Raw genomic sequence first — 15,699 nt, 5'->3', positions numbered from 1 at the left:
TATGTTTATATATGGAAGTTACAACCTTTAGTAAGTCAGTATTGTGGCAAAACCTACACCAGTAAGACAAAGGAAAAGTGTCCACATATGCAAAGCATCTACTGAATACTAACTTCAATGGGGTAAATACTTATCCAAACGTAAATTGTGATTTATATTTGTAATTAATTAAATTAATTAACACTTCTGTTTTCACTGTAAAGTCTGTCTTTTTCTGTTGATCACTATCAGAGAAGCCACGTCGAATCTAGCTTGATTCAAGGCTGTAACATAACACATTAAAACATGGATATTTTCAAAGGGGGTGAATGCTTTTTATGGCCACTGTATGACTCAAATAGCAGTCATTTTTAAGATGTTTGCATCATCGGGAGCCCGGTTAGTTCAGTCGGTAGAGCTGGTGACCCATATATGGAGTGGCTGCAGCAGCCCGGGTTCGAATCCGACCTGTGGCCCTTTGCTGCGTCTCATCCCTTCTCTCTCTGCCCCCCTTTCTTGTCAATCTTCAGCTGTCTCTATCAAATAAAGGCATGAAAAATAACTTTTAAAAAAATTTAAAAAAAAACTACCTGCTAAAAGTACAATTTGTGCGACATTAGTTGCCATGTAATTAGCAATATGGGGCTTGATTCAATGATGACCTTTCCCTGCACAATATTTTTTGCAGCATGAAAGAACTCACCTGCAGCTCTCGGCTTTTCAGACCTCACACAAGTATATGTTCTATCCAAAGGCTTTTTAATCTAGTGGATGTGACACAGTGAGGCCACGTAGAACACATGTGACATAAAATCCCCACAAAAGTACATACAATACATAAAACTGATTACCTTCTCAAGTTGTGTAATTGGACATGATTGTTTTCTAAGGAACAGGTGATTACATGTAGAAAATAATAGACTATTTGATTGCATGTGATTATCTAAGAGCTGCAGCCAGTTAACACAATAAATCAGCAGAGAAAATAAATTCTTTTCTAAACAGAAACAACAAAAACTTGGCAGGATGGATTGTCATTGCACCTGTATAAAAGAGTTGCTGCTTTGTTGTTGAAGTCCAGCTGGGGAACAGTTGGGAAGCAGAGTTTCATCTGTGTGAACATGTGACCATGAATCACTCTGATGTGAACTAAGACCCATTTTGCATTTGAAATAATGTGGAGACACATGAAAAGAAGTCATAGATTCAAATCACATGTGCAAAATGTTACTAAGCAGGAGGCAAGAATGAAAAAGTGGTGTGAAGGAACAAAGCGTCATGACAATTTTTACAAATAGCCTTCTCCACAGTGATGATTTGGCTTTTGATGCTCAGCCTGCCATCACCTGAACACTGTAGCTTTTACCTCCAAGGGCAGGTTATAGTCTGCTGTGAGCATTGATCTGAGCAAATGAGCAGCAAATTAATTATAAGTAGGCATAGCTAGTGTAATATACACTGGAGACAGCTTGTCACTCTCTATGAGATAGGAGTTAGAAGATCAAATGGGAGTGCTCTTCATCTGGCCAGATAATCAGAGCACTTACCCCCTCCTTCCTCCTTCAGTTCTCCTTCGATGACCAATGCCTTCTCTTCTGCTTGACTGGGCTGATCAATAATGTTAGCCAGTGCTAATACTAAGGAGCTAGGCTAGCTCACTTTAATGACCACATTAATAATGAATCATCTCCAATGAGGCGCCCTACTTCAGCCAGCTATTAATGGGACCTTTTGTAGAATCATTTCTACTGCTAATGGCCACATTGACGGGTGTGAAGTAGCCCCTCATTGCTGGTCTTGACACGGGCCACACTTGCTTTTCCCCTCTTGATTGCAAATTGAGAGTGGAAGTCTGTGTCTGTTTTGTTTCGTTGTTGCCATTGTAATGCTATACAGTGTGCTAAGAGCTGCTAGCTGAGAAAACATATGAAGTCACTGAATGAGGTCAGCAGGCTCAGGTCAGAGCCCTGTTCTTCTGCTAGAGTGATCCTTCTGATGTGTTTCAAGAGCAACACGTCAGGGAAAGTTTAATCCTGCTTTAGTAATAGCAATGAAGTCATGGAGTAGTCCTTCTAAGTAGTCGTCATCATCACTTTAAGTTATCTTTTGGTGCAGAGGGCTTATTCTAACAATGTCAGACAGATCATTCACCACTATAGAACATTCTTCAGAAACAGTCTGGAGCACAGACAGAAAAAAAAAATTAACCGATTCTGGCACGTGTTTTACACCCTCAGAGAATTCATATCTGCTTACTTATTGTTTCCACTATTGATTTTGCCTCTGCTACTCAGTGTGTGATGTTCTTACATCCATCACATTCATCCTTGAAATTCTCAATACACATCCTTTCAGTGGAACACACAGTACAGACAACCACAGACACACACCCCTCGACTCATGCATGCATGTGGAGACACACTTAGACGCAGAAGCATAATGCACACACAACAGACGCGGCTGTTCGTCTGCCTGTCGGCACACTGTGTAAATTTTACATGAGAGCAAAGCTGGTGTGTGGGATGTCACTGTGCTTGGTGTGTGTGCCAGAGCAAGGAGGCTGTGTGAATGCACTGAACCTGAAGTAAAATGGCATGTTCATTTTTTAACCATCCAGTCTCTTTGCATTTTTCATTCAGCCAGATATTCAGACACCTACTGTATAAACCTCCTGGAACTGCAGAATAGATCCTGAACCTTTGTTCAAATTGTGGTCATCCAGAAAAGGAATATAAAGGTAAAGGTTATTAACATACACATAAACCGAGTCTTCTTTCTTTCATTAGTTTCTATTCCATTGTAGCAATTTCCAAAACTGCAGTTTATCATTTGTTAGACTTTTCCTTGTCATTTGACTTGTCACAATAATATACATGACAGAGAAGACTGGATGCATGCAAGCTACAGTGAGTGAAATGTTTAAGGAACATAGCAATGGTCCTTCTGCCCTTTCCTAACATTAGTGATACAAATTGCCCAACAGATTACAGCCACAGTTTCGCTGATAAATTGATTATAATCTAAGTGAGTTTACACAATCAAGCTAAACTGACTTTTTTTTAATTTCGATTACTGGCAAAGGTTCACAGTGTGTCTCAAATTGGTCCATTTTATCTCTAGTTCAGAAGGTAGTGAATCACTATGTAATGAATTTGATTTCAGGCAAAGATTAGGTTACTGATTGAATGAACAGTGGGCCACCGATGAGTCAATGATCTGTGACACAATTTCAAAGCTGCACATGATAAATGATGTCACATCAACAACACATGCTATCTCTCTTAGGTAAGCTCAGATAAAAAAGAAATGAATAACATGAAGAAAAAATATACAGTAAGTAGCTCCAACACTAGGTTAATTTGGTTACAGTTATAGAGTAATCATAAAAAATCCAGGTTCAGTTAATAAAATCAATAATGAGTAACTCTGAATATTAAGTTTAACATTAACATTTGTCAGTATTGCTGTAGCTGTGTTGCTACTACTATAGCATGGTAAAAGATCACAACCACTGAAGAGAAAGATCATTATGCATCCTATTATTAGCAGCTTAAAGTTTCTGACATTGTGAGCAATGTTATCAACCTTTGATAACATGTTAGCTAGCTAGTAATTGGCCATAACATTGTTTTTGTGGTATTCTTAGTTATCTAATGCTTTCTTCGCCTCCCAGTCGTTTTCTTATATCAAAAACTATAGGAACAAAGAGATACCGTTCTCAAATAAAGGCAAGTTGAATAGTTGATTCTCTATCAAGAGTAGCTAAAGTTAGCTTCAGTTTAGTACTAGCACTTTTGGTCTTATGACAACATGGCCACATCATTAATTCCACAACTGCCCCGTTTAAATTGGCATGCACTCTGTGCAGCCCTTTTAATTTGTGTCTGGTCAAGAGACACCAGCCTCACCATTATTTTTGAATTAGCAGGCAATGATGTGCACTAAGGAAAGAGTGTTGGGGTTGTTTTTTTATAAACTTTAGCTATTTGCATGTGCAAAAACATAGAGCATACTCTCTGTAACAGTAATAAGATGTACACATCCTCGTACATGTAAACAGATTGTTAATGCTAGTGAGTCACGTGACAATAAGTCATACCTTTTTGACACAATCAGATAGTAACAGTCTTGAAAAAACTGACAAGAAATGTCAAAAAATGAATATCAATATTGTAGGCAGGCTATATAACTGTATACATAACTGCAATAAAAGGGTGCTCATTAAACTTTGAATTGGATGTACTACAACTGCAACAGAAGACTTTGTCACTCTGTCAGCAAAAGGGGAGAAAAAGCTCCCAGGTCTGAGTGGTTTACAATGCTGATGACAGGATCTGAATTTGGTGGAGAAAAAACATAAATCTGTAGATATATTCTTCCTGGTGGTAATGGTACAGGCTGGTGATTGGGCTAATGGTGTAGGAAATGTTTCCTCTGCACACAAAAGGCCCTTTAGTAGCAACTGGGCATAATTTGAATGCCACAGTCCACTTTCACGTTCTTGCTGACCAGGTACATGAGCATGACAGTTCCAGGAAAATGACAGTGGGCTGCACAACCCTCATATATAAAGCTAATAGAGCAGGACTTGGGGAATATGGTGGCATGGGATATCCACAGCATGAATGCTCTTCTGAAAAATCTGCAGAACTGTTACAGCACTATTGAGTCAATGTAAAGTGTTCCCAGCATGAATCCATTTTTTATTTTATTTTTTAAATTCAGGTTTTTCTGGAGGCCAGCAGCATCCACTTGAAACAATAGATGATGTCTCATATAGAATATAGAATAATACTCTTATATTAGTATCGACCCTGTTTTCATTGGGGTCAGATATTCAATACTAATTTACTAATTCTCATTTTCGCAAGCACTTAATGATACCACCATTGTCCTCATAAATATTCCATTCTATCAAAAAAGGATGATGGATTGAGCTGGATGCATGGGAAGCATCTGTAGCTTGCTTTTGCACCACATAATGCATACATATATGCATGCACTTAATTCATATGCTCTCACATATACAGATATACAGACGTACAGACTCCAGGAGCCGCATAATCTGCTCTAGAGGGGCAGCTGTGGGTAGAGGCATTTGCTTTGGGGATGATTTGTTTGTTTGGGTCCTGGCACCCAGATGAGCAGTAATCAGAGGAGTTAGCAAACAGGATTGTGTTAGCCATGACGCCGAGAATCCTCCCCCACAGGGCCCAGACCCAAACGGCTCAACGCTTTGGCTCCAAAATCGGTGCTGACACACACACACACACAAATACACAAATATCCAGTGTCTAAGCATGTGATGTGACTGATGTAAATTGTACTAGTTTGTTCGATTGGATCTAGTATTGACACTAGCATCAGTCTCTCCCCTTTTAAGAGAATGCGACACGGATAAGTGTGAAGGTGATATATCAACTAATTCAATTTGGTTCCTTATTTTCACTTGTTCTCCATGTTTTCTGTTCATAAAAATACTAATTCTTTCTTCCCCCATTTTTTTTCCCTCATTCCCCCCTCTCTTTCTTTCTTCTTGTATGCCCATCATTGTTTTCTCTTTATCTCGCTCCCCTTCAATCCTTTCTGTCTCCCCTCGCAGGCCTGGTTGTGAGAGAGGCCAGCATAGAGATCACTCGGCAGCAGGTGGAGGAGTTGTTTGGGCCCGAGGACTTCTGGTGTCAGTGTGTGGCCTGGAGCTCCGCAGGGACCACCAAGAGCCGCAAAGCCCATGTCCGAATCGCCTGTGAGTATTCTCATCCCACTCCTTATCCCATTACTCAGTCTTTATCTTCCCTCTCATCTTTGTATTCCTCTCCAAACAAAATCTCTCGACTGCCAAGGAAATGCGTCTCACAGACCAATTTGTGCATCACGACAGATTTATAGATTCTGGAGATAGAAGCAGTGAAAAAAAAAGGTTTTTTTACTAACATGGGACTCAAGTGTCCCTTTGAACTTGAGTTGGTAAAAAGCCTGCAGAATCAGAATCGGTTTCTTTGTCTACAGTACAAACCTGGAAGCAGTGCAGAGGAAGGGAGAGAGCTGCAGCAGTATATACACAGTAGAGAGGCTACGGCACATGTTTACACCAGTGTTCCCTCTTTTTCCTGTAGGTGGTCCTCATTTGTTTCCTGCCTGTGTGTTTGTCCTCCTACTAAAAAGCAGACTACAATTGTTTCCAAGTAATGAGAAACATTGTGTTGCCTCTAAAGTTTAGGCTCATTTTTAACTGTTCCCCAATGGATCTGTCAATCAAAATCTGAAAAAGTAATGACACCCCAGAGGACGCAGTGAGGAAAGCAGTGTGTAGTTATAACAAAAAGGCAATGCTCCTGCAACACAGCACATATTACATAACACTACTGCTTACACATTGTTGTCAAAATTCCACCTGAAGGGGCTCCTTTCAAGGCATTGTGACTGACATGTCCCGCCCAGCTTTGCTGTTTCTGTTTTGACTTGTGGCAAACAGACAAAAAAATGCAACACCCACTTGCAGTGTGTATCGTAGTCTGTATCAACTGCTGGATATCACTAGAGCTTAATGTTTTGCTGGCAACTTGGTGCCAATGTCAGAATGATTTCATCTTCACTATACAGTACAGCAGAGTAGCACAGTGCGGAGTCAATATCCATGATTTTCACCTGAGCTACTCCATTTAGAGGCACTTAGCAATCATATACGTGCCCCCCTCGATTTTTTGCTCACCTAATTCTCATTTTCTCTCTCTGCATCTTCATATCACTGTCTCTGTAACTCTTTCTCTTACTAGTACCCCCTGTTTTCTGTACAATTTATCTTTGAATTCAGTGTATGCTCTCTTTTTCAACCAGCAGTAGCTCTTCTCATTACTGCCTCTGTTAAACTAGCCTGGTGAATCAGAATCATGCCTCTCAGTCTCCCACCGAGCCCACTCCCGCTGCTCCACCTCCTATAATCACCCATGATGAGCAGCCTTCCAGCACTAACCTATCCCTCAAATCACAATGGACCCCTCTTCCCCTCCCATTAGCTTCTGCTGAATGGATTAGCTCCTCTGCTGGGCTCTCTCTTCAGGCAGGCTTCTTGTCAGAGCCAGACTCTATCCCGTTAGGCTAATGGAAACTGGGCTTGTTTTCCTCTCCTCTCCCATCATCTAAACATATACAGTTTAATCAGATGGTGAGTCAGAGCCAGCGCTGGCGAGTTAAGAGGTTGTTGTGTTGAAGGACTGGCTTTCAGACTTGCAAAAAAGCCTGGTCGGACTAAAAGTATTGTCAGAGTTTCTGTTTAAATTCCCTTTGATTGCCTTTTCTTCATGTAACATCAGAAAAAGCATTTTGATTGGCCTCCATATTTGGAGAGCAGTGGTGGGTTGCCAAAGAAAGACATTACAAGTATGTGCACAGAAGCAAATTAAATGAATGAATCAAATCAGCTGAAATGCCTTTCAAAAGACTGTCAGAGGAAAATATTTAATGAGAAAGCTGGAAATTGATTTTCTTGTTTGTTTGTGGCCTTGTAATTTTTACGAGTACAACATAATAAGTAAAACCTCAACTTTATTACAAGTGACTTAATTAATGGTTAAAACTAAAAATTGGTAAGTCATTCCTAATCCTGATTTGCACCAGTACCTAATGATTTACTAAGCAAGAAGAAACTGTTTCTGAAGTGTAAGACTGGTGTAATTTAGCATGACAAGTAGCCAAACATATCCACTTAAGGTAATGGTTGTCATATGTGTATCCTTCTGAGGGCGAGTGAGGCTGGAAGTTTTTGTCTGCCGAGGAGGGAATGGTGTGACTCCCACAGGAATGTCGATTCAGCTGGTCCCACACCCTTCAGTGTCCCACAGTACCTTTCAGGGTTACAAGAAGTGAAGAAAGCAGAGACTCAAGAGGGGAAGCATAATTTAAACCCACATCCAATAAAATATACAGTGCAAAATAATCACTTGCATGCTACTTATTGTGTTTCATCAGGAGTAATGCCAAAAGTTTTCAAATCATGATATTAAAAAAAAGCACTGGGTGTTTAATTTTAGTTTAACAAGCTGTAGTTGATCTGCTTCAAGAAGCATGAGTAATAAAAGCATGAATATTTCAGATGAACCACAGTGCATCCACTTGGTAGTAGGTTCTAGTTTGGCTCAAAAGAATAATTAAAGAAACACGTGGGTTTTCTGGCAACAGAAACAGGAATGTAACCAAACGCATTTATTATTTTGCATTTTGTGACCCTCTGCATGCGATGTATGCTAACATTTTTGTTCATATTGCTTGGGTTTAAACACTATATTTCATTGTGAAACATGTTTAAGCCAAACCAGAATTTACTGACCTTACCACAGACACTACCACCGGTATGTGGCTGCTGGGCATTATGGTCTATTCTAAATCAATAAATGGCATGCTGAAATACTGCACACTGAGCAGCCAGACCAGTACCCAGTGAAAACGTCCATACTAGCTTCATATGGAGAAATCAAATTTAATATATTGGATTTGACTGTAGTGCATATAAATAGTACTATATATCATAAAATATGTCACAGTGTAAGATAATGTATGCCTGTCTCTCTTCCTCGCCTGTCATACTGTGGCTACATCTTCTTTTATCTTTTGGGTGCAACTAGGATCCATCTCTACACTGTAGTTCTGACATCAGAGCAACAGTAGAATAATTCTTACAACTTCAAACAACAGTACCATTTTAAAACATAGTTTTGCTACCCTCCTTTCCTTTCCTGTTTTTTCCTTTCTGTCTTAAGAAAAACTGTTTGTCCTTGGATCAAATTCCGTGAAGCTTTGTCCCAGAATATGCCCCTCCAGTCATTCCCTCTTTTAATTTCATACCAGACTTTTACGGAAATTGCTTTCAATTCCACACTCACCCTTTCAGCTTTTATAATAGCCTACATAGAAATTTGTGGAGTTATGGCATATTCCCCTGAAGACACACATACTCTCAGGTTGAATTGGGACAAGGGCTCTCATTGAATTTGTTATTTTAAGGTTAATTTTTCCAAATAAAGAATGAAGCTTAAAATGACTATAGGTATTCTTTAGGGCTTCCGGGTATAGCCTGATCATGTATTCTGTAATAAGAACATGATGTAGTTTCTCCTGGAGGGGATCCTGGAACAGTTAGCTGAACAGTGAAATTTCCCTGTTTCGGTGTAATGTCTGCTTGTGTTATAGCTATTGAACAAAATTTAACAAAACGAAAGCAAGTGATAAAATTGGTAAATTAGACATCTATATTGATCAGGTTTTAGGGAGCCCTCTTTTCATTGCAGGTGATTATGCCTATGAGAAATGATTACCCTTATAGATATCCATTCATACATCTCCCCAGACACTGAAGAACATGTATTTATTTGGATAGATGTGGGACTCAAAGCCAATGTCCTCTGTTATGTTAGCACACAATGTCAATAGCAGTCTGTATATTAACTGCATTCTGTGAAGAAGAATTACCATATCCTTTTCATAGACTGGTTCAGCGATTCCATTGACAAAGTTATGTGAAAAAAAAACTGATGAAATGTATTGGTATCAGAAATGTACGGGTTAGGCGTAAAGTAGACACAAATCCCCAGCATTCTCGCACTATTGCAACCCATTTGCAGCATTTTGCAGATTATATCTTTATCTCATGCAGTCTTTTAACATGCTTGGTTCGATTCTTAAAGGTCTGAGCTTTATTTTAAGATTTGCCAGTACCTCTGAGCTTGTAGTTATAGAACCAATATAGTTTTCAACTTCGTTTGTTGCCCTCTTCAGTCACTCTTGTCTTTGTAGTAGGACTGGCTTGGTTAAATGGTGGCATAGTTGCAGAGTTCATTTAATATCAGATTCTTTATTCTCTTTTACAGACTGTGGAAAAGTGTTTGTGTTCGTGAATGGGTTTCTTGAAAAATAAATTAAAATGTATGTAGAATTGTTGTGTAGGAAAAACATGTTATTTTAGACCACACTGTGGTGGACGTGGTTGCTGCTTTTAGATTAAACATGTCAGTAAAAAGGCTAAAATGTGTGTGCTTGCCAAGAGTAGTGCAGAGGTTTGTGGAAAAGGTATCAGTGGAGTTTGGAGGTTTGATTGTAGATTTGATGCTTCAGCAACTCTAAAGTTCCCAAGTAGTACAGTAACTCCCCATTAAGTCCTCTCCTCTTCTCTGTTGTTGTGTATGATGTTCCAATTCAATTATTATTATCAATTATTATTACATTATAGATTGACTCAGCATTTAGAATTAAACATAGCTCTCAAAACTGCCCTCACATATCTGTCAATGAGATACAGGTAAATATTGATACACATTGTTCTTCTGTCTGTTTATTGTAGACTTGAGGAAGACATTTGACCAGGAACCTCTTGGGAAGGAAGTGTCACTGGAACAGGAAGTGTTGCTCCAATGTCGCCCACCAGAAGGCATCCCAGCTGCTGAGGTAAGGTTCACAAGGCATTTCACTGCTTATACATATTTCCCAAAAGTCTCAAATCCAGTTCTGAAAAGAGGTTTATGTGAACCTTTTTGGGCTTGGTTTCTGCTGAAATGTCGCCATCATTTCTGGTGTGATTTCTTAATATATATTAGGTAGCTGTATATTTGGCATATGTATTTATTAGCATGTATTATATTTTTTGTTAATGCCAGCCACTGGTTTTGTCCCTTTATGCCACATGAAAAACTGTGTTGATTGCAGAATTTTGCCTCAGTTTTGAATTCTGCTCGTTTTATAAGTTGTAATGAAATAACGCTGAATAAATCTGACACAGTCCAGCGCACAGATAAGGACATTTTTCCACAACTGCCTGAGCTATTTAAGCTGTTTGGGTGTTTCCTGAACATCGGCCAGTCACTGCAATTTGGTCAGAGGAGAGCAAATTATAATTATCTGGTGAGGGGAAAAAGAATAAAACCAGTTGTGTCCCTGTGTTACCTTAGCACAGCCAATATCTCCTCCCTGCTCTACTTCCTCCCTGCCCTACAGTAGAACACTGTTATAGCTGCATTTGAAAAGGCTCAGTTAAGATTGCAGGAACATAAATAGAGGATGAAAGAGTGGTTTGATAGGTGGGGGGGCTTTGGTGAATTATTTTTTTTTTTTTTGGAGTTGGGGGTGCGGGACTGAACTCTGTAAAGGCTTGTGATTGACCTGGAAAAGCCGAGTTAAGTGAGTGGAACTGCACAGCATTTATCCCTGCTGAAAGTGCTGACAGGCTAAATGGACTAAAGTTTGGGACTGGCACTCGGCAGACTCTCCTCATACAATCCGGGCTTCAGTCTGATAGTGTTGCTGTAACAGCCATATAGTATTGGTGATTTTGCCCGTCCGTCTGCGGTTTCTGTCAATCCTGGATTGGCTCAGTGCAGTGATTCAAGACTCAGCTAGGGTCCAATCATGACACATCTATGCTTTCTGACATATGGAGTTGCCGTGGCAACCCAGATGTACAGTGAAGGGTAAAAAGGACACTTGTCAAGATTAATAGCATTTTTCATTCACGGTAGAGGTGTGCGTTTGTGTGTGGTCAGGTAGAAATAGACTAGTGTTGTTTTAGTGTAGTTACACATCACTGAACAAAGCATTTATCCAACAAATGTAAGGAAAAATAATGTTTAGTTCAATTCTACAAAGAGAATTAAGTTAGGATATGATGAGTGGCATCTGTTGCAATTCAGCTTCTCTAAAAAAGAAAAGCATGAACAGATTGTTTACAATTTTCCCTACTTGCGTCATTTTCTGTATTCTAAGAGCAGTGATTGTTTTCCCCATTTACTTTTCCTTCTATGATCGAGTTGAATTTTTTGTTTGTACAGAGGCACTTTTTCAGCTTCTTTAATTACTTACACTTACCTCATGGCTACAGAAAAAGACAACAGTTCTATTCCACAAGTGGGTTTTTTTTCTGAACTCAAACACAGCTGCCTCAGTGGGAAAAAGGACAAAACTGAATGCTGCTTTTTCATCTGTGTTTGTCAGGCCTTTTCTCACACAGGCCCGCCAGAGAAAAAGCCTCGGAAAAAGCAGATGGGCTAAGTCTGTGGTTACATATGACTCTGCAGAAATATGTAGCAGCCGTTGTGAAGGAAAGATCTGTCATATTTCACCCACTCTAAGACATAATTTTTTTAGAGAGGATGAGAGAGGCTGGAGGCAGAAGGAGAAGAGCTGTTGAGGTTTGTCGGGGTTGGATCCAGTGGGTTGTTGTCAGGCCTCCAGTGGGCTGTCAGTTCGCTCTGTGGTTCCTTTACAGGCCTTTGCCTAGCGAGGGAGAGGCTGGCAGAATGGCAGGCTGTGGCTGAGCCATAAAACCCTCTGCTCTTACAGCACTTTTGTTAAATCATGTGGACTGCATGTGATGGACATTGAGTTGTGTGGTAGGGTTCCAAAGCTATTCTTTCACATAAAGACGTAGCAGAACACACATACTGCACTGACAGATAGATAGATGTCACATGTCAGAGTACCAGCAAGGACATTAACACATCTGCATGCCAACAACTCAAATGAGCACTGATAGTCTATTCATCTATTCTAGAGTGAACAGTGTGATTGTGGCTGATGAGCTGGCAGAAAAAGATGCACTGCTGATGATCTGGAAGGACTTTGTTGTCCCTCTTATCAAACTAAAATAAAAGTTTCATAAGGAAAATCATTTAGGTTAAGCCGAGCTGTTGTCATCGTTGATGGTATTAAAATAAGATTTGAATAGTCTCCCAGCAGTGTTATGGTAATGGTAGCATCCACTGACACTTTCTCATGTTCTTAATATTTTTGCTTCAGTTTTAAGGAAGTTATTTTATTGAGATCAGCTATAATGCCAATTTTTTCTCCTCTATTTTGACCATGACTTACTAAAGTAACTCACCCACACACATACACACACACACATACATTCTCAGAGCTACGAAGCCCACGTTCTGGGGAATCAAAGTAAGTCAGTCACAATTATGTCAGATTACAAAGTGGAACTGCACTATTTGATGTTATCCAGTATGAGTCTTTTGTTCCCTCTTTGTCTTCCCAGTTTTCAGATGATTTACATTATAGGTTTTCACAATGGTTTACCACAGTAATGACATTCTGTGATTCTATTTAAGTGGTTTTGAGTCTTTGTTGACTTTCTGCGGGGGCTGTTGTGGAAAAACGAAACATTATGCTGAATAATCAGTATTGCTCCTGTGATGATGCAGCAACTTTTCATAACAGAACATATGAAACAGTTCCCATTTAGGCATCTCAGAGGTTTTCGTATTTGGAGTTGAGTCAGAGATATCCTAGCTCTTATTCTGACAGCTTATTCACACTTGATACATTGATTTTCTGGTGTGCAGATAGAGGCTGAGTTGTGGAATACACACACACACACACAAAGAAAACAAGCAGGAGGCATTTATTTTGGCTCTCCTTGCGACCATTACCAATGGAACTTTGGCCTCGGAGGACTGAAATACTGCGACTGAGGTTTCTGAAATAGCACATGGATTCCGTCATCTGAACGTCTTGTATGGGCTGAATACATTAGACACTCACCAGGCTCCCTAAAAGTCATTGTTACACGTTTCCATAGCCATGAATATTTGATATATACTTAATCAAGAGCAGAAGGAAAATCTAACTGTTGAGGCTATTCTAGGATGTAAGGAAGAGGGAGTGATTTGGCAGGAAAAGCTTGGTTTCTGTGTTCCATGGACTTATTTGTTGAGTGCTGCCCATAGAGTAATAAAGGTAAAGATGGGGATGGAGGACTTTCCATCAGCTCAACGCAGATCCTTCTCTTTGAATACCTCCATGAAGCTCTTTCATCAACATCTAAAGGGCCTCTTAACAGTGGTCTCTTTTCATATTGATGAATATGTGGCAGGCTCATAAAATGGACTTAAATCTCATTTGTGAAAGAATGCAGCTTTATTGTTCATTTCTCTTTTATTCTGCCATGGCCTCCATCTCCATCTCCACTTCAGAGCACTTGTCACAGCCCTCAGAGAAAGACAAGAGTTCAGAGGTGATACAGCGCCATGAGCTGCTGAGCCTGTTTCCATGGAAGCAGGATTTTAATTCAGGCATCTCCTCAGTCAGCCGGGGTCCTGCCGTGTTATCATGGGTAACGAGTCATTGATGCTCTGCAGGGAAGAGGCCCTGCTGCCATGATTAAGTCCATTGGCTTTACTGAGAAGAAAGCCAGGAAACACAAAGATCTTTACTTCACACTCCCTCACCCAGAGAGGTGAGGAAAATTAAGTCTAAGATGAATTTAGACAGCTGGGACAGAAGCCAGAGAGAAATTCAAGAGTTTCAGATGTAGTTCTGCGAATCTATAGGGACAGTAGATTTTGTTATTCAAATAAAAAAAGGTCAAATAATTAGTTTTTGAGTAAATGTACTTACAATGACTCTCAGCATTGAGCGTTATGTTACGAAATCTAATGTAGCTTGAATATCTTGACTTGTCGACTCTTGTCGTGTTTCATGGAGTATCTGTTTTTTCCACACACAAACTGTGAAAATGTCAGTGATTACTGTTGATTTTAGGCCCAGTTCCAGTTAATAGGTGAAGTGAAGGCATAACGCAAACAGCCGCTCATCAGGTCACCTTGTAAAGAAATAGCTGAGTGCTTCCTCCCAGTCCAAATGGTGTGTAGTGTAGTTCTGAGTGAGGCTAGGAATGTCAAGAGTAACAACGCTCTAGTGCCCCTTGAAACAGGAAGTGTGTTTATATGAAGGTTACCCATGGGAGAGAAGATGTCAGGAGGCCAGACTAAATCCCTGTGGCAACCAACCATAGATTGCCCTTCAGGCACTCACCTGTCAATCATTTCAGTTTTCCTGTGCAAAGGCTGTGATTTACTCTAATAGCCCAACATTTGTGAGCTCTGCTGTCCTCTGTAAGTCACTACCCTTTCTATTGTTACCTCCAGTGGGTCAGGCCTTAACAAACATTTACATGTAAAATCTTAGACCCGAGGGGTTTTTCTGTGCGTATACTGCGTCAGACCACCTTTGAGAAAGGAAGGAAAATATTATTCACTATAGGACAGAGACGAAAAACGCTGCTTGGGGCTCTAGCAGGATGCAAAGATTTAAACTGATACTAGAAAACAACACCAGTACTGCATGTGTGAAAACCCCCTTCCCATTCTTTTGCTTAGAGTAACTGGTTCACCTGCCATCAAAGCTTTCTCCCGAGGCCCCTAAAGTAAAGGCAGATTTTTTTGTCTAGACTCCCAAAACGGGCATAAAATGATAAAAGTCTAATTTCCTCTCCCGACCTGGAATCGTAGGCAAGGTGAATTGCAGGATGCCAGGTGGTATTTTCATTTAACATGGGAATGAGACATAAATGAGAGAGTTCTCATGTTGGGGTAAACAGTTTCTTAATCACTTTAAAATGATTTTTGCACTGAACTTGCGAATCGATTCCAACATTTTTATCCTTGCTCCTCAAGATGGTATTGTATACAGAGAGAGTTCTGACCTCTATCACTGCACAAAACCTCTCTCCCTTGGAGGAGATATCAACTAAGCTTTTCTAAAAGGCCAGAGGAGACTCGGGGAGACCAAGGACTGCATGCACAGAGTATATCAGACAGTTCTCCAGCTTGCAGCAGCTGAAGTCTTAGTAATGGTTTATACTCATTTATTATTTAATATGTCACATAAAATAGCATGTGTGCCTCCCTGCATGCGGCCAACTTGAACTTGTCCACCCACACGTCAATGTAT

At 40.1% G+C, this 15,699-nt stretch overlaps 1 protein-coding gene across 1 annotated transcript in view; it reads left to right on the top strand.

The window, feature by feature from the left end:
* unc5c (unc-5 netrin receptor C) overlaps positions 1-15,699 on the top strand; it is a 108,561-nt gene that overhangs the window by 63,250 nt on the left and 29,612 nt on the right. The window contains exons 3-4 of the mRNA XM_035668018.1: positions 5,582-5,725; positions 10,313-10,416. Of these exons, the coding sequence (XP_035523911.1) occupies positions 5,582-5,725; positions 10,313-10,416 (248 nt within the window). The remainder of the gene's footprint in view (positions 1-5,581; positions 5,726-10,312; positions 10,417-15,699) is intronic.

This window comes from Morone saxatilis, unplaced genomic scaffold (assembly GCF_004916995.1).
Source record: "Morone saxatilis isolate NCDOM2014 unplaced genomic scaffold, NCSU_SB_2.0 Contig21, whole genome shotgun sequence".
Lineage (NCBI taxonomy): Eukaryota > Metazoa > Chordata > Actinopteri > Moronidae > Morone > Morone saxatilis.
The sequence above is the reverse complement of the archived record's forward strand: the minus strand, read 5'-3'. Positions and strand labels throughout refer to the sequence as shown.